The 19,302-nt window shown below is 42.1% G+C and overlaps 1 protein-coding gene across 2 annotated transcripts in view; it reads right to left on the reverse strand.

Moving 5' to 3' along the window:
- Window positions 1-19,302, reverse strand: part of ITGA9 (integrin subunit alpha 9) — a 212,925-nt gene that overhangs the window by 35,519 nt on the left and 158,104 nt on the right. The window contains exons 19-24 of one of the 2 annotated variants that reach the window (XM_033164921.1): window positions 18,664-18,756; window positions 17,607-17,686; window positions 13,692-13,775; window positions 12,999-13,107; window positions 8,410-8,543; window positions 8,354-8,372 (exon numbers count right to left, since the gene is read on the reverse strand). In XM_033164921.1, the coding sequence (XP_033020812.1) occupies window positions 8,369-8,372; window positions 8,410-8,543; window positions 12,999-13,107; window positions 13,692-13,775; window positions 17,607-17,686; window positions 18,664-18,756 (504 nt within the window). In that variant the 3' untranslated portion in view covers window positions 8,354-8,368. Of the gene's footprint in view, window positions 1-8,353; window positions 8,373-8,409; window positions 8,544-12,998; window positions 13,108-13,691; window positions 13,776-17,606; window positions 17,687-18,663; window positions 18,757-19,302 lie in introns of those variants that run through there. The other variant, XM_033164920.1, reaches the window with a different exon arrangement.

The following is a 19,302-nucleotide window of genomic DNA, read 5'->3' on the forward strand; positions in this document are numbered from 1 at the left end:
GGCATCCATGCCTTCAGAAGTATGCTACCAATGCATACCAAGGCAAAAAGAGAACTGAATATGATTGTAGATATGTATGTCCTTTTGGTGAGGGAGGTGTTTACTGATTCAATCCTGACACCTTATTCAATCCTGACACCTTTTCAAATCACCGCCACGTGTACAATTAGAGCAAGATTGCTTTTTTGTAGTGTTTTCTCAACACAAACCAACATGCACATCGGTAAAACACTGCACAAAAGGAACACAATTACAATCAGATATATGGTCAAGATGGATTTTTATCAGTGCTTTATCAATGTGCACATGTGCCATTGATTATGTACAGAGGGGGAAATTCTCTCACGAATGAAAACAAGTGAAAGCTACTCCAAACTGTACATACAGAACACTCTGTACAAAATTCAGAAAGAAAAAATGGATCAACTGAAGATTGCTAATGCAACAATTCTACCACAGAAACAAAACCAAGTAACTTCAGAATCTAGCAGGAAATTTGGGGAAAATCCCTTGCATTCACATCCTTTGTATATTCTTCGTTTCTCAATAATTGTTTCTCAATTACTTCTTCCCAACCATTCCATGCCCTCCCATCAACCTTTTTTCCCCCTGCATGTGGCATTTTTGCACTTGCACACGAGCAATCATACACCTATCATGGATGGTCTCTAGATATTATGGACTACAGCACCCATCACTCCCAGTCAGCATGGCCAAAAACTAGAGCAAGCATCCCCAACTGCGGCCCTCCAGATGTTTTGGCCTACAACTCCCATGATCCCTAGCTAACAGGACCAGTGGTCAGGGATGATGGGAACTGTAGTCCAAAACATCTGGAGGGCCGAAGTTTGGGGATGCCTGAATTAGAGGTTGATGGGAGTTGCAGCCATCTGGAGGGCACCATGTAAGGTACCCTTGCTCTGAAGTTTCTGCAGACTGTTCCTGTTGCTAGCAGTGCTGAGCAAGCTGGAATAATGTAGTGGAGTGCTTGTGAATGACAAATTGCAATTTCTCAAGAGGGACCCTTCTGAGATGAATATGAATCAGCTGACTCTGTTTGCCCCGAAAACAGATGCTTTATTCACAAGCTCCATAGTATGCTGACCTCGGTGACTTGTCAAATGTTTTATCTTATAATAGTTGTCAGAGCTGTTTTTGGCATGTATCTTTTAACAAGTATTTCCTGACGTATTCGCAGTGCAAGTCCACAAACTAGGTAACTTGTAACACACACATCCCCCTTTTTCAGTGGAGGATCCAACTTCTTTCAAAAATGGACATTGCAAAATAAATAGCTGTACGCAGCCTCTCCAAATGCGGAGACAGTTTGTTCTCCTGGACAGATTTACGACTTACAGCAAGCAAACAGGGGGTGCTTTGCACATGGCAAGAGGCTGCGAAAACAGATGTGAGAAGTGATGTTTCTCCTTTCTGCCGGTTTCCTTTCAGTGTGCAAGAAGTGCTCTTGTGAATTAGGAAAAAGGAGAGTGCTCAACATGCTCAACATGGAGATTTTTCTCCAAGTAGAAAAATCTCTTTCTGAAATGCCAGAAAGCTAGATGGACCAATGATCTCACTCAGTGTAAAGTAGCATTCTATGTCCTTATCTACCCATGAGAAAACTGCACGAGCTTCACAAGCAGCCAAACATCACAAACATGTGTCCTGCAGCCGATCCATGGTCACTGATGACATTGCTTATCATACATACAATGCTATAGAAGCACCTTCACTTCCCCCTCCAATGAGCTGGGCACTGCTAGCTCCTTCTCCTTGCTAATCTACATTCTTGTTAGAGTTTATGCACTTTTGGAATGCCCATGCTAAACTGGTCTACCAACCAGCTTAAGAGAACAGCATGCATTATATCTTAGAAAGTAGTAGCCAATGTGCTGCCCCCCTCTATGTTACAGACTACAACTTCCACCCTCCCTGACCATTATTCATGCTATCAGAATCAAAAGCCCCAGCTTCTGCAGGGCACCTTGTCATAACTATTCTCTGAAAAATACTGGAACCTAATGTCTCCCATTCGAAGAAAAATGACTGTAATGGGTCAATTCACACCTACATCAAACTTTTCTGAACTTTTGTGGCAACCAAAATAAGGCATGACTGTCCCTCTTCGGTATGGCTAACAAAGACATTAAAGTGTTTGCGAACAGGAAGAACATGTTGCGTCCAATGTATCAACAGCGAAGAGAAACATTTGTTTTATTTAATTTTAGGGCTCAGGAAAGGTTTAAGTCTACAGTTAACACCACCATACATGGAATCCAAACGGCAAGTTTACGTGTAACATTCCTGTGTTCCAGCACTCCGTGGTTTAAATCCAAGGCTGTGCTTACATTCTGCCTTTCTCTGGTGGCAAAGCAGGGTAATTTATCCACTATACGGATGCTTGATATGGGGCAAAGTGTCTTGTAGGAATTGTCCAAGTAACTGTTACATGGATCCAGCCACGGATCATTGGTCCACAAGGGGCTGAATAAATATACAGTACTGGGGATGGCAGTTGGTTTTCTTAAGGCAGCAATACATTGCTTTCTGTCTTCCTTCAGCTTTGTGGATCACAAATTGTTGAGAGCTGAAGCAGAGTTTTATCCTTCAAATTCCTTCTGTCTCTCTTTTATTCTTGAGTACGTGCAAATTCAGGCAGTTGCTCCATCTTATGGAGCTGGCAGCACTATTAACAACGTAAGAAGTTCACATCTCATTCAGAATCTGGCATCAGATAAAGGCTGAAATCCTGTATATACACTTACTTGGGAGTGCCCCACTGAATCAGTGGGCTTACTCCTGAGTATACATATATAGGGTTGCACTGCATGGCAGAACTTTTTGTGTTCTTTTGTATGGAAGTTGGTACCCCACTAAAGAAGAACCAACCTGACAACAGCGCCTTTGTTATCTTTTCTTTTTTTTAAGTTGCATTTAATTTCAAATGCAATGGGCTCTCTCTCCCTATATATAAAAATGTATTTTTATGCCGTGAACCACCCTGAGATCTATGCATGAAGGGTGGTATAGAAATTTAATGTATACAAAAAATAAATACAATCACTGCTTACTGAGAACATTTGGCCTCCCTTAAGTTTAAGACCTCCAGTACTTTGGCCACCTCATGAGAAGAGAAGACTCCCTGGAAAAGACCCTGGTGTTGGGAAAGATTGAGGGCACAAGGAGAAGGGGGCGACAGAGGACGAGATGGTTGGACAATGTTCTCGAAGCTACTAGCATGAGTTTGGCCAAACTGCGGGAGGCAGTGGAGGATAGGGGTGCCTGGCGTGCTCTGGTCCATGGGGTCACGAAGAGTCGGACACGACTGAGCAACTGAACAACAACAACAAAGTTTAAGACAGACTCATTTTACTTTGGATGGGAAACAGTGTTTATTTGGAAAGAGAAATGTTTTTTGTTTGCTTTGGATTTCTCAGTCGATTTTTTGAAGTTTTGTGTTGTAGCATTATTGAATTTAACTATTTATGGTATTATTATTTTTCAAAGCAGCTATAAGAGCTTTACTGAGAATAAGTCTTTAAAAAAAACTTAGTAGAAATAAGTAAATAAATTTCAAAATCCTTGATTTACTAAAAAATATTAAGTTTCACAACAGTGAAAGACTTTGGAACAACAACAAAATGTTTGTTTCATGAATTTGAAAACAGCCATCCAAGGAAGGGTTCCATTTGGACTTGAATGGTGCTCTCAAGTTGTCAGGTGACATGAATTATTTCCATGTTTTTCAATATTTGTGAATATTTTCTGCTCACCAAGAAGAAAACGTCATTACAGGAAAATCTTGCCAGAAGTTACACAACTTTTTCTTTCAGATGATGGTCCTTTATCTTTTTATTACTATTATTTTATTGGGCTGATTAATTATGGGACTTTACGCGCTTGAATAAACTGTATTAAAATGTATTAAAATTCACTTTGAGGTTTTATTACAATCAAGTGCTATGTAAATGAGGTGAGATAAACAAAATAATTATATCCTTGCTGAATATTGAATGGACTTTACGTAAAGAGACAGAAACTCCTTACAAACTATTTCCTCACAACCGTGTGCAGTGTTGATACATAACTCCAATTCTAACTGGTACAATTCCAATAACTATTATAAGAAGCTATTAAAACTATATATAGAGAAAGGGTGAATGGTGAATAATGGCTTATTAGAAACTCTATTTACCTTTTAAAGCAGTAATCAATCATTTCTAACTTCCTTCTCACTGTTCCTAGCAGATTTAAAGCCACACCAATAGCAGAAAGGGGAAATTATCTCACTTTTCAGAGTCCCTCAAGAAAATTATGCTGACCTTCTCTTTCTCAAATTCAAAAACTCTTCAGGAGGGAATTCCCTAGCCAGGAAACTTAGGGGGAACCTTCTTCCGGAGGTCTTTGTAGCTGTTCTGACATTCATGATATCCTAGCAGACCTTCTGTTTCCTTGCTGCATGTGACACAGGATAAGCCATTCATTCAGCTTACACAACAATTCTTCTTCCTAAACGGTGACTGAAGAAGTCAAGCATCCCAAACACTGGCGCTGCTCACCTTTACCCAACCTTTTTGTTATGCACATCTGTTCTGAAGGGATACCGCTGCACTGCCAGGTGGTTGGCTCAGGTGGCAGCTGCTGAGAGGGGCAGGGACTGAAGACCAGGTGTTGGGAGGACAGAACTTGGGTGCCCCATGGCTGCGTTCAGGTGCAATAGAGTTTGCTTCCCCATCACCAGTGTAGTCAACTACCAGTCAGAGGACTTCTGTACATGGAACTAGGCAGGGACATCTTGTCCATCACTCCATGTAGGAAAAGGACTTGGGCCACCCTTGGTTGCACAAGGGTAGCCTTTTGTCCTGAACTGGAGTTCTGAACCCTCCCTGCTAATGAATTCATTACCCTTATGGGCTGAACCCCACCCTGTCTTCTCCTCCGGTTTTCACAACATACACCCTTTCTCTTTCATCATTTTCCTTCCCACAATCTCTCACGACCCCTTCCCTCCCCTTCCCACAACAGCTTCCCTCCCTGTCGGGTTTCCATCGTGCAGCTCTTCTGATCTAACTCACTCCCCCAAAGCTGCTATTTACACAACAGAGGAAAGCATACAGATTTCACAGTGCTCATCTACCATTCTGCTTTCGAGAAACTTCATAGAGATGTGTAATGCGGTCTTGTAGACAGGAAACACACCGAATTTTAAAGAAAGGGGCAGAGCTCTCTGTGCTTCAGAAAGGATAATGATATGGGTGGCAAGAGGCGGGGATTTGTGGCGAGGCTTCACTAGTGGGGCTCATGTTTTTCTCCTGTGGCAGGTGGAAAAACCCACCTGACCATCCCTAGCTCTGTGGCTTTGATAGTCAGACACACACAGCAGAGCTGCTACGGAAGGATGAGCACAACAGGAAAGAGGTTTTCGCCTGGTTGGCACAGCCTTTCCCAGCCTTGGGTCCCAAGATGTCATTGGACTACAAGTCCCCTCATCCCCTGACCATTGGCGATGCTGGCTGGGGATGAAGGGAGGACCCAAGGTTGAGAAAAGCTGGCTGAATGTACAGGTGTGAAGGGATTTGTGACACTTGTGTGAACACACTGCATACCACGCCAACTAATGTAATTGATGGAAGTGAATGACATTTTTTCAATAGCAGAAGACGGCAGCTCAACATGGTGGGAAAATGCAGTCACGCCACAGCAGAAGCATGCCTTTGAGAAAAGACAGCTAGGCCACAGGCAGCAAAACAGCAACAACTACACAATGACTGTATGAAAAAATGCGCGAAAGGCCCTGTTTGAATACGATGTGAGGGATATCTCAAAATAGCCTGCACTACACTACCAATTTCCAATTAAAGATTATTTTGCTTACATCAATCTTTCAGAGCCACTAATGAGCGTTGCCAAGGAATAAAGAAAATTTCCAGCTGCTACAGAGCAAACGGTCAGGCTATTGTAGAGAAGTGAATTTTGCCTTGCCTCTGAGCTGATGGGAACTCTTTTGTCTCTCAGACTATGACCCAGACATACTCCACCTCCTCATTTGTAGATTCTTAAAACATGAGAATTTTTAGACAAATGGTCATAGAAAAACATTTCAAACAGTGACTTCCGCCCCATCCCTAAAGTCTGGGGCTTTTGAGAAAGGATATTGCCTGCCCTCTGCCTGCTCCTAAAGCACCTCTAAAATGTTTTGGAATTTTATTCCTCTTTTCTCAAAGGAGAAATTGAAAGGTGATTGTATAGTTAATGCAGGGTTATATTGTGGAACCTACAGCAGCGGTGCTCTTTTTTTGCCTTTTTTTTGCCACCATGATGATACATGATAAACCTAAGACCATGCAATGAAAGGATGGATAATAGTACAGGGCTTTTCTGCCGGGTCTTCTCCTTTTCCACCAAAGAGCGGCACTGGAGCTCAATCGTCACCATGAAAGCCATGAGGACTGGGCCTAAGGCACTCACATCAAGGATATGAAACCACCTAAAAGCAATGGGATTTTTTCATCTTGTTATTTAATAAAAGTAATTGGCTCTATGTTCTTTCTTTCCCTGTCTTGGAACTGTAAAGCATTCAAAGTGCAGCTACATTCATGTACCTAAATTCCTCAACCAGCTTAGGTACCTGCCAGAGAAGACCGTTAGGCTGGCCGGCACTTGTATTAGGGCTTTCTTTAAATTGGCCTCGCAAACACAGAACTCAATTCCTTCTGAGATTAGGTAGGCCCCATCCCTTATGTCCTCTGAGCAGGCCTTGGAGACCCTATGGTTTTCAATAGTTAACAGCCTAGAGTTATAAAGTGGGGAAGCTACACTGTGTTCTGGCTGAGTTTTATTGTGCTGGTTTTTAGGCTTTTGTATTATTATGAAATGGATATTTTAAAAGGTTTTTGTATCGTACTTGGATTTTTAGGCGAATTGTTTTGTGAAGCATCTTCTCAAATAATACATTATAAATCTTTTAAAGAAACAAAGGAACCTCTTCCAATTTGAGTTGGTTCACGCATACAGTACACATCCACATCTATTAGGTAAAGGTAAAGGGACCCCTGACCGTTAGGTCCAGTCACGGATCACTCTGGGGTTGCGGCGCTCATCTCGCTTTACTGGCCAAGGGAGCTGGCGTACAGCTTCCAGGTCATGTGGCCAGCATGACAAAGCCGCTTCTGGCGAACCAGAGCAGCACACGGAAACGCCGTTTACCTTCCCGCCGGAGTGGTACCTATTTATCTACTTGCACTTTGACGTGCTTTCGAACTGCTAGGTTGGCAGGAGCAGGGACCGAGCAACGGGAGCCCACCCCATCACGGGGATTCGAACCGCCGACCTTCTGATCGGCAAGCCCTAGGCTCTGTGGTTTAACCCACAGCGCCACCCATGTCCCTCTCTCTCCTCCAAATTGCTCTTCTACAAATGTGTGTGAAATGCCTCCATTAAAACACATCGTGTTTGAGTTGACATCAGGTGATAGCATTTATTTATAAATCTACCTGTACTATATAAGGAACAGTATGTGAATAAATGTAAACAAGTCCCTCATGTAAAAAGGCATAGAAGAAAAGGGGAGGAAATGTGAAATGGAAAGTGCTGGAAAATAATTATAGTAAATGCACACTAAACAATAACTGAAATTAAAATACTTACTGTGACTTGTTATGACAACTAATTCATACTCACCTATGAACCATTCAGACTCCACTCTGACACTTTACACAGAAGAAAGCAACATTATCTAGGCCTCGGTTTTTAGATTGTTCTCTTTTTAACCCATTATATATTGATGACTAAATTACAACAGGACAAGCTCTCTCACCTGGAGGTAGCTTGGTCCTTTATATCATCTTGCCCAGTGGTAAGGAAGATTTTGTCACACCAATGTGTAGGGGAAATGGAAATACATGTGGTCTTTTTCTAGTTTCCTGCATAGGCCCTGTTGAGGCCAATATAAGTCTATGAATATAGAACACCCATTTATGAGCCATTGATTATCTGAAAGTTTCAACAGGAAAGTATAAGGTTGTAGTATAGCATATCTGACACACACTGACAGAGAGTTAAAGATCTGATTATTGTTTTTGATTATTAGTTTGATTTTTCTTTTACCACACTTCATCCAAAATAGCCATGGGGTGGTTTTAAAAAGCTGAGCCAGAAGAGGATAGAAATGGGGCCAATAATCTCTTAAGGGAAGGAAAGCACTGCATTATGATATCAACTGAGGAATGGATGCTTAACATAACAGGCACAATCAGGCAAAATTCCCTATTACAAATAAGTTTAAGCCAAAGCTTTAAATTCAGTAGCTACTGCTGCAGCAATACCAACTTTATTCCTTGAAATGCCAACTCTGGGACAAACTCTTATGTTACTGTCCTTTCCATCAAGAGCAGCTTCCAGGGTCTACACAGAACAGACTTTGAAAAAGATCTCACCATCATCTGCTGAATGTGAAACATTTCAGCCCCAGTAGCCGAGAGACGATTCGGAAACGAAATGTCGACAAAAGAGCCAGGAAGTGTGCTTGGGCCAGCATTGTAGACCTTCAAACAAACAAATAAACAAACAAATCTGTGACACACTTTTATTAATTTTAACTAGCATAGAAACCCCACCAGGAACCAGCATAGGCTTCCCAATAATCAACTGCAGCATGAACTTCACCTACAACATAAAATCGCAGCAATGATAAAGGAATAAAAATCACACCATTGTGTTGAACGGGGAGGGGCTCTCACAAGGCAAATTCATGAATCTATACAAGCTCGATCTAAATTGGAGGCTGCATGGATGAACCTGCCCAGAAAGCAGAGATTGCTCTCCAGTTGGTAGTGCCTTGATATTTACATGTTACACCAAAAGGTGCTTTAAATCTGAACCATGTGTAAGGACGTTCAGTGGTTGCTCATGAGTAAAGCGGCAAACGCAGAACTTCTAAAACTAAGTTCTTTATTGTGCAAAGCTATATACAGTGGAGCAAAAGTTCAAACGTCCATCTCATCCCTCCGCAGAGTCCAGGAATGAACCCTTCCGGTTCTTTGTCCAGCAAAAAAGGCGCGGGATTCTGAACCCCCGCCTCCCCCTTCCACGTCCTTCCTGCCTGCTCCCTCGGAGCGTGGGAACCTGACCCCATTCCCCGCTATCCCCTCGGCGCTGAGGCTCTGCGATTCTGCCAGAGCCCCTGCACCGCCGTCCTGCCTCCAACTCCCCCTCCTCACCGGAGGAATTGTTGCTTCCAGCAGAGGAGGGGAGGACGAGCTGGTGAACAGCGCCGGGGTTTCCCTGTACTGCAAACGATCCCGGGATGCTACCTTTCGTGGGGAGGGGGGGTTTCCTGACACCATGGTTCAGTTCTAAAACTTGTTTTCCACAACCAATGCCCAGCTCTAAAACATGTAGAGTAAGAATGGGAAAGAGCATCCAAGTATGTGCATGCAAGCTGCCTTTACATCACTGCTTGGCTCCGTTAGCTTCCCCAAACTAGGGGAAAGGCCTTACAGAAAGGACTGTGCGCCACAACTTTGCATTTTTTTAAAAAAATGATCATTAGGGTTATCAGTGGGACTGGAGTCTCTCTCTATAGAAAACTGGACCTAATCGTTAATCCAGCTCTGCGTACTTATATATAGATGCAACAGTCAAAACATTTACATTCTGAAAAATAAACAAATCTCAATGAGGCACGGTCCTCTCTTGTTTAAGATTCAGTCTCTGAATATGCGGAGATCTATGTTGCTGTTCAGAATCCAGCTAACTCTAAATCTCCAAACATCTAGACCATTCTCCAAACATTGTTTGTGCTTTGAGGAATGCATGAATGATAAAGAGACGTGGTGCAGAATGCCAAACCCTTTAATGTCCCAGAGGCACTTAAAAGGGGGGGGGATCCAGCTACAATAAGTCCTAACTGCTGCATGAAATGCAAGAATAATGTAACAGAAAACAAATGATCTGGGAACTCTCCTGCAATGAGACATGAGTGTAATAAGAAATGAAAAGGGGTATTTGAATCTTCACAACAAAGGAGGTGAAAGCCCCCCCTCCCCATTTTTTAAAATAGAAACTTTTAAAGAAAACTTTTTTCTAAGCAAACTGCATTACTTTTATCACTCTATAACCTTTTTTAAAGGGTTGTAATGTATTGGCACAACACGTTCAATGATAATATTCAACCTTAGGCTGCTTTCAGTCGGCTTTCATTGTTTTTCAATGCTCTTTATTGTTGGTTCATTTTGTTTATTAATAAAAATAATTTAAAAGAGTTAGAAACACTTGAGCATATAGAATGGTAAAATGGTGGTTTACCTAACTTTTTATAGTTTACCATTTTACTGCAGAAAATTTCATAGCCTTTTAATAAAAACTGTCAGTATTCATATGAAGTATCATACTCTTTGTCAGTGAGAGAGAGGCCAGTGTGTGTAATAGGATGCATATGGAGTTAAGGCATAAATTAGATCAAGGATTATTTCTAAACACCTTATCGTCCGTGCCATAGGGCACCCAATCTCCATTACAATTTTGAGAGGATTCTCATGAAAGGCCACAAAAGCTTTAATTTTCTTTTTCAGGAAGCACTGCCCTCACTCTGCAAAGGCTTTGCTTGCTCTCAAAAATCACACAGTGACCCTATTCACATGTAACACTAAGCCAAAGCATGGTTTAGTGCAAACGCATGAATGTGTTGCCTTGCAGGGAGGTGAATGTAGGCACTTGGTTCATCCCAGGCCCTTTCAGCTCAGCACAGCACAGCAGCGTAGCTAAACCAAGGTTTGGCTTAGCATGTTGTCCAAACCTGCGACTGTAGTTGAGCTGTCTCCTCCTTTAAGCAAAGGTCTGCTCTTGGCTAAAGACCGTGGTTAAGGATGGCACACTAAGCCAAACCTTTAGCTTAGCTGCCCTGCAAAGCTAAAAGGACCAAGGAGGAGCCAACGAGGTACAAATTCCTCTCCGGAAGCTGGCATGTTTGTGCAGTCCCAGGGAGCCATTGTTTGGCTCAATATGTCATGCAAAGCAGGCTATACTCTGCATCAGCTTTCCTCCCACCTGGTGCCTTCCAGATGTTAAGGACTACAACTCCCATTGGCCTTGGCCAGCACAGCTGAAAGTTAGTAGCAGAAAGCTTGGAAGAAAAGTGAAAAGCTGTAGAGTTAAGTTGCTTTTCCAGAAATTTTCCCCACCCAAAATTAATCTGGCAAAGCCCTAAATTACTGTAGATGTTCTCCTCCTAAAATAATAATAATAATAATAATAATAATAATAATAATAATAATAATAATAATAATATAGCAGTCAAAGCATTTCATTTATGTGGCACTTGTTCTCCTTTTGGTTCCTTATATGAAGATCAAATGGGCAAAGATGCAAACCAGGCAAAGGCAAACTCGGCCCTCCAGATGTTTTGGGACTACAACCCCCATCATACCTAGCTACAGGACCAGTGGCCAGGGATGATGGGAATTGTAGTCTCAAAACATCTGGAGGGCCGAGTTTGCCTATGCCTGGTGTAAACTCTAGAACCGTAGTGCCTAAGTTAGCAGCATGGTTCACAGGATATTCAATGCCCTGGAATCCAAGGGAGAAACACACTTTTTCCATTCTTTCCCAGCAAACAACTGAATTATTATTATTATAGCAGCCGGTAAGGAATTAACTGGTGTGAACTAGTAACTTCCCATACTGGGAAGGCATATGTTACTGTTTAAAAAAAAAAAAAAAAAAAGCATTGTGTTTAAGAGGAAAGGGTAAAAATAGGGATGCATGGAATATTACTAGCTGCAAGTTCCCGTCATTGTGCCATTTGCAGTTCCACCTAGTGACTAAAAAGACTTTATCACACTGCAAGGACCCAAGATTAGCTTGGATGGGAAATGAAGGGCAAAGAGGGACTCACTCAAGCGACCTTTGGGATCTGGGAAATGTTTTTCATCATCAGGATAATCATAATCCAACCAAAGTTATGTTCTTTTAAAATCCTCTGTGGACACTTAGGCACATGCTCAGATCTCTCCCTCTGAAAACAATGGAACCAGGCGGAGGGCCTTCTCGGTTGTGGCGCCCACCCTGTGGAACACCCTCCCATCAGATGTCAAGGAAATAAGCAACTATCTGACTTTTAGAAGGCATCTGAAGGCAGACCTGTTTAGGGAAGTTTTTAATGTTTGATGTTTTATTGTGTTTTTAATATTCTGTTGGGAGCCGCCCAGAGTGGCTGGGGAAACCCAGCCAGATACACAGGGTATAAATAAAAAAATATTATTATTAAATTGTTATTACTTTGGAATTTAACAGAACTCAACTTGGGCTGTATTGTGCCCTAAACAGGAAGGAACTTTCAGAGAAGAAGAAGAAGAAGAAGAAGAAGAAGAAGAAGAAGAAGAAGAAGAGGAGGAGGAGGAGGAGGAGGAGGAGTTTGGATTTGATATCCCGCTTTTCACTACCCGAAGGAGTCTCAAAGTGGCTAACATTCTCCTTTCCCTTCCTCCCCCACAACAAACGCTCTGAGAGGTGAGTGGGGCTGAGAGACTTCAAAGAAGTGTGACTAGCCCAAGGTCACCCAGCAGCTGCATGTGGAGGAGCGGAGACACGAACCCAGTTCCCCAGATTACGAGTCTACCACTCTTAACCACTACATCACACTGGCAACCCAAATCCCCAATCTGCCATCCTGGAAGAGGTTTGGATAAGGAAGAAGAATCTCTTCCTCCACCCAGGCTTGGATTCACTGGTCTCTACTGGTGAGGATCTCTGCCAGTTACCAGTGCCCCTAGGCTGCCCACCGCTGAACAAATGATTAATTCAGAGGGTACGGCAGCACCACAGAAAATCCATAGGTTTCTCTAATAATTACCCAGAAGATAGGATTCTAAATCTTTTAGAGCTTAGCAGCTTTCTCCATAAAGCAAGGATGACTTCGCATGCTGAACTGTTGATAGGAAAACCAGTCACAACGAAAAGCCCATACAAATACAAGAAAGAACCTTGTGCTTAATTCTTACCTGAAGTGTAAAGTTGAGCTCCTGAAAATGACACTGCAGATCTTCCAGCTGAGTAAATTGAGATGCCGGCACAGACTCCCCATAAACAAAAGAACCAGGAGAGACCACTCTGAACGAGAGAAAGAGGAGGTCATATTTGAGTGCAAAAAAATGGCCCATTTTGTATTTCTCTTGCACAAATAGCCTCTCCTTCTAAATAGCCATTTTAAACTATCTATTTCTCTTTGAGTGCCTTTATCCTACAAAAAGGGGGGGGGAGCATAAACTGAATTCTGACTGTGAAATAAAACAGAAAGGCTCATATCAAGACCTCCTTGTGACCTGTACTATCCCAGAACATTTGACCCTAACCTTTGGCCTAGTGGGCCTGAACCAAAACATTTGACTTGACCTCAGAAATAATGTCTTTCTTCTTCTTTTAGGTGGTTTACAGTGCCGTAATTAATGCCTAATGTTTCTGCACTGAGGAAGAGCAACAAAGATTGAAGCAAAATACACACATGCACAATCCTATCATCATGTCCTGCTTTCAGAGTCTGGGAAGTTAGTACAGAGGAAAGAGGCATTCTGCCCCCAGCTTTACTTGTAAACAAGGAAAAGAATGTATTTCTTTTTCCTCCCAGAAGAGATGCTTAAAATAACATAAGGAATTTTGTGCGCGTGCACATGCTCATTTGATGACCTGCTACTTACCCAGTGATGGATGAGTCCACTTCATGTATCAGGGGAACAGACAAGATGAGAGAGTTGTCATGGAGGTTGTGTTCCAAGTTCCCACTGTGTCAAAAACAGGAGAATCAAGCTTGCTCTGCAAATGACTTTTGCATCACACAACCGGCCGAAGGAATGCCCTGAATCTAAGTTTTGATGTTCATATATCTCAGTCACTTCCAACTCTACAATCAATTCTGTGATTCTATGAATCCTCCTGGATGAGATCTCCCGCAGGACCCAGGAGATCTGGGTTCAAATTCTCACTCAGCCATGAAAATTTGCTGTCACTGTCTCTTAGCCTAACTGACATCACAGGGTTGTCGTGATTATAAAATGGAGAGGAGAAAATTCATGTGTATGTCACCTTGTGGTCTTTGGGGGAAAGGCAAGATATAAATGTAATTTTAAAATAAATAAAGTATAAAGACAATCAAGGATAATGAAGGAGTCTCAAGCTGAGGGTGAGTGGCTGAATATATGAATATGTAAATGTTCACTTAAAAAAAAAAAGAAACCTCCTTGCATCTACAAAGCAGATATGTAATGAAGAGTTCCATCCATTCATTTTACCTGGCATGTCAGTTTCCTATGTGCAAGAACTGTCTCCATGGGGGAGCGTTCAAAAATGCAGTTACCCTACCTGAAGTCTGAAGTGATGCTGTTTTAAGCTTTGAATCACTTGATTCTTCTTAAGGTATAAACTGGTTCTAGTTCTGCTGTGTTAGAACCTCGAGTATCGGGGAGCATTCACTGTTCTGCAGGAGGCCAACTCCCAACTGCGATCTACTACTTTCAGAATTAAAGACTGGCTGTGATCTACTCCCGTTTTTTGGGGGGGGGGGTTCAGCTCAAAGTTGTCGAGCTTTTTGAGGGAGGAGAAAAGCCCCATTTTAAAGGGGTAAAAAAAGCTTTGGGGGGGGGGTTAAAGGCAAGGGACATACAACAATGGAGGGCGGGGTGGTGGGGCATGGCAGGAGTCAGTTTTAGTGACTCTAAGGAAAGGGAGCCAGAGGTCGGGATCTACCAAAACTTCATGGGGATCTACCAGTAGATCGTGAATGACCTGGTGGACATCGCTGCTATACGCTAAAGGCAAATTCATTTTCTTACGGAGTCAAAATGGCAGCATTCCATGGAGGGGGGAACTGGCAGGCTTGGGGACACATCAAGACTTGCAAATGTAGAAACAATATTGGGGGGAGGGGGTTAAGGGGAGGGAACCAAACAAGACTGAACATGCTTGGTGGTCATGGAACATAGGCAGACAGTTGAAAGGAGCTGTTGGAAATTGGGGGGGGGGGGGGGCTCACAGATATGGAATGCAATATCCTGAGATAGAACATGGCTAGCTGGCAGGCACCCTGGCTAGGACCGCTCCATATAGCAGTGTCTTGTGCTTTTGAATAACTTCATTCAATCCTATTTGTGCAGGGACAGCCTAGCCACTTTTGCAAAGAAAACACACAATTTACATGCTATATTTCTGTTTTTGAAACAAAAAAAACCATGTGTCTCATCAGCAACGCAGTCCAAAATGTCTGGAGGTCATGAGGTTGGAAAAGGCCTCTCTGGGATTCTTAAGTTGTGCAAGAGCTCCAATATTTACTCAGCAGCTTGCCACTGAATCCCCTGACTATTATCCTCTGTGTGGATGATAATAATAAAAAACAATACAATCTGAGGAATAAAGTTGCAGCACGTAGACTTGACTGTCTGGTGTGTTGAGCTCACTCATGGTATTCATTGGCAGCACAGATCTTGTTCCACACACCTGGTACAGTGGTACCTCGGGTTAAGAACTTAATTCGTTCTGGAGGTCCGTTCTTAACCTGAAACTGTTCTTAACCTGAAGCACCACTTTAGCTAATGGGGCCTCCCACTGCCACAGTGCCGCCTGTTCTTATCCTGAAGCAAAGTTCTTAACATGAAGCGTTATTTCTGGGTTAGAGGAATATGTAACCTGAAGCATCTGTAACCTGAAGCGTCTGTAACCTGAGGTACCACTGTATTTCTTCCCCTAGAGTTTCACAGAGCAACCAGTGGCTCTTTTCTCCCATCTCCAGCTGTTCTGTATGGGGGCTGTGTGTGTGTTTTAAACAGAGGATCAAGGGTTGTTATGTTAGATGCAAGCGTGGGATTGTGCCCTTTCATGCATCTAACATCACATCTAACATCATCAAAAAGCAGAAGCAGAAGCCTATGCTTTAGAAGTGGTGGGTTCTAAGAGCCAAAGTTCATGAAGCTGAGCTGTTCATTCCCATGTGAGTTTAACTATTTCCTGTGGCTAATCGCAGATGGGCTTTGCTTCTTTGTGGCTTATAATTATGGGAAGTGTGCACTGTGCATTATAGTTTTCAGCACTCTCTTTATCAAATCCCTATACACCCATTATGAGGGATCTATAGTCAAACTGAGAGCTGGCCTGAATGCTCTCCTAGCAGACTTCAGGATATCCTCGGGGGCAGAAAAAAACATTCAGCTCAGCAGCCTCATGAGGACTTTCAAACCAGGATAGGGGGAGGCCAAAAAGCCCCCTGTAAATGCCAGCATATGGACCATCAACATCAAATAAAAGCTGTCAGCTTGCTGGCTTGGATCCAATTGAATATTTTACTGGAGTGCCAGAAAATAAGTTGTTGGTTGTTTTTCAAGTCGTGGCTGAAAAATTAAATTTAGTGGATGCAAGAATGGAATGAGTAAACCTATCCCAGCTTTGGAGTTCTCTGGATCTTGCCACGACATAGATAAGATGGATCTAGCCATGTAACAAAGATAAGTTGCATCATCTCAAAGTGGTCCCTAGCCAGGCAGGATCATTGATTATATTCATCATGCACAAATGTGGCTGTGTTGTTGACTAATCTCCATACCTATAGAGATTGGAAAGGATGCTTCTCGGCCAGTTTAGACTGGTGCTTGGAAAAGGAATAATGCCTTTTTTGTGCTGTATCTTAGGTCATCACAGAACAGGGAGAGATTAAGCCAACGCATCAAGTTATTCTTTATGAGCTATTATCAGGTTTAATGTCAGAATCCCTTGGCACCACAAAAGTTGCACAGATCTTAATAAATCATGTATGAAATCATGTTCTGTGTTTTCCCTCACTGGTCTAAGCAGAGTTTCAGTAATGAATGTGGTAATGACAGGGATACCTCTGAGGCAAGTCCTAGCAATTGATTCATTGTCCCTCTCTCAAAACCTTTCACATTTTTTCTCATCAGGAAATCAGAAAATGGCTTCGAGAAAACCTGTGCTTTGAACACAAAAAACCAAAATGCCATGTAAAACCACCACAAAAATGTAGGGTTGGTGTAGTGCATAACTCATATCCAGAATTTAAAAAAGGATCCACAGCGGAGAGAGCCCAGGGGTGAAACTTCCCACAGCACCAGGAAAGCAAAATAAATGGCCCATTTTAAAAGCATTCAAGGCTACATTCAAGGAATTAGCAACGTGGGAATGGACTGTCTCAGTCACTTGAGACACTAAATTATATTACATCACTGACCATTTATGTTCTTCCTTAAAAGGAGAGCAAAGATTCTTTGTTATATGCTGGTTTTAATCCTTCCAGGACTCGGCCTGCATCCTGAATGCTGTGCCTTTCTGAATATTCTTATCATCTATACACATACCAGTGTTTAAATCTTGGCCCCTCTGCAAATGGCATGCTAAAACATTAACCATTTTGCATCTTTAAAAAAAATGAAAGAAAAGGAAGAAATTTGTGCCAGCATTCAATAAATATTTTCCTCCAAAGATGTCCATATCTAGCTAGGGATGAACAAGTCAGTCTGTTTCAGTCCCGTGCCAGTTTTTTCTCTCTCCATAAAACCACTCCATCCTTTTCCCGCATCTATCTGCCTGAAGATTAAAAGTGAAATATACTTTACCTCTGAGCAGTGACAAGGAATGAGAGAATGTCCTCTTCCCCAGACAAATGACTAGTATCAAAGATGATGCTGAACTCATACTAGGAGGGGGAAAGAAAATAGTGTTTAGTGCTTTGTGGATCTTGTTCTGGATATGAACCATATTGGAATTAAATGGTACATTTCTTCTGTGACATTGCTGCCATTTCTCTAAAATTTAGGACAATCTGAAATGCCTAAAGCTTTCATAGGTAAAGAGCCATAGTTGTTTTTCTATACATAACCAACGTAACCTGCATGCATTACTCACAAATGCAAGTACAGACAGGAACTCATATCCAACATTGGAAGTATGGTCCCTCTCGGATCTGTACCAGAGTATGCCATCGAATGTGTGCAAACACAAAGCGTCTACATTGCTGTCCCATGACAAGAGCTCCCCTCCCAAGTTCAAGAAACTGGGAACAGCAAGGAACAGGAAATAACTAAGAACTGAAGAATTCAAAATTGATTTGGCAATTGGCTTCACTGGTTGTACACGGAGAATCTAGCTTCGAAACATCCAGCAGCACTGTCGGAATGAAAGGCTATGGGCCCACTAGCTAACTGAAAAAATATGACAAATAAAAACTCGGAATGAAAAAATAATACCACCATTTATTTTCGTTGGCTCTGCGTTGCATAGCGTGTATCTGAACATTACATACTTTGAATAGCAGGAGACAATACATGATAAAGCAGGGCAGCTAAGGACAGAAATGGTGGACTGCTCTCCTCCAAATGTCAGCCAAGGAAGCTTCATAGCATTATTTCCTGGCCGCTAAAAAGAACTCACATTAGACTTCCCAGTCAGCTTCTGTTAGGGCTCTGTGGCTACGAACAGCCGCCACAGGCATACCACTGAACTTTGTTTGGTGAGGAAAGACCAGTGGCACTTCACAGCAAGAGCAGAACGGTGACCACAGCACCTCTGTGGTCAAGGCGAAAAGCCATGCTGTGTTTGCAAAGCAGTCAGAGACCCAATGGTCCGCTTGTTACACAGGGAAGCTCACAGCTACTGAAAACCGTAACTCTCTACCTTTGACTTTGATCTCATGAAGGGAAAGCCCACACTGCATTTCAGAAAGTCAGAGTCCGGCTCCAGCAACTCGCAGGCAATGCCCATCTCATCCTGAAAAAGAGGGGAAAGCGAAGAAATGCTTCAGTACATTAAACTGCGGCGGAGAGAAGAAAACATTGGGCTGTATCCAGACAAAGTTAGATGCACTTTCTTCCCAATTAAATCAGCGGGATTTAACTGAGTCAATCAACAGACCTCACAATAAGACTTGCATATCCATTAATATATAAAAATACTAATATTAGGCAAGCGCCTTTGCTGTGTTGCTTTCAACGTGTGCTAAAATTTTATTTGTCTAGTCAAACCCCACACATGTAATTTTAACATGCAATGTTACTATGTATGCTTGTTTTTTAAACCGCTGGCTTCATATATTGATCAATTTTGGGACACCTTGGTTTGTTTGTTTTTAAATTTGTTTTAACTGTATTTTCAATTAATATTTTATACTATTTTATATAAACTGATTAGAGTTTTTGGTTGTTGATTAAGCAGTATATAAATCTAGTTAAACAAACAAACAAACAAATATAAGATTAGATATAATACCAAATAACTACCTAACAGTAAAGAAACATAGTTACATTTATTTGGACA

The sequence above is a fragment of the Lacerta agilis genome, chromosome 12 (genome assembly GCF_009819535.1).
Source record: "Lacerta agilis isolate rLacAgi1 chromosome 12, rLacAgi1.pri, whole genome shotgun sequence".
NCBI classification, from domain to species: domain Eukaryota; kingdom Metazoa; phylum Chordata; class Lepidosauria; order Squamata; family Lacertidae; genus Lacerta; species Lacerta agilis.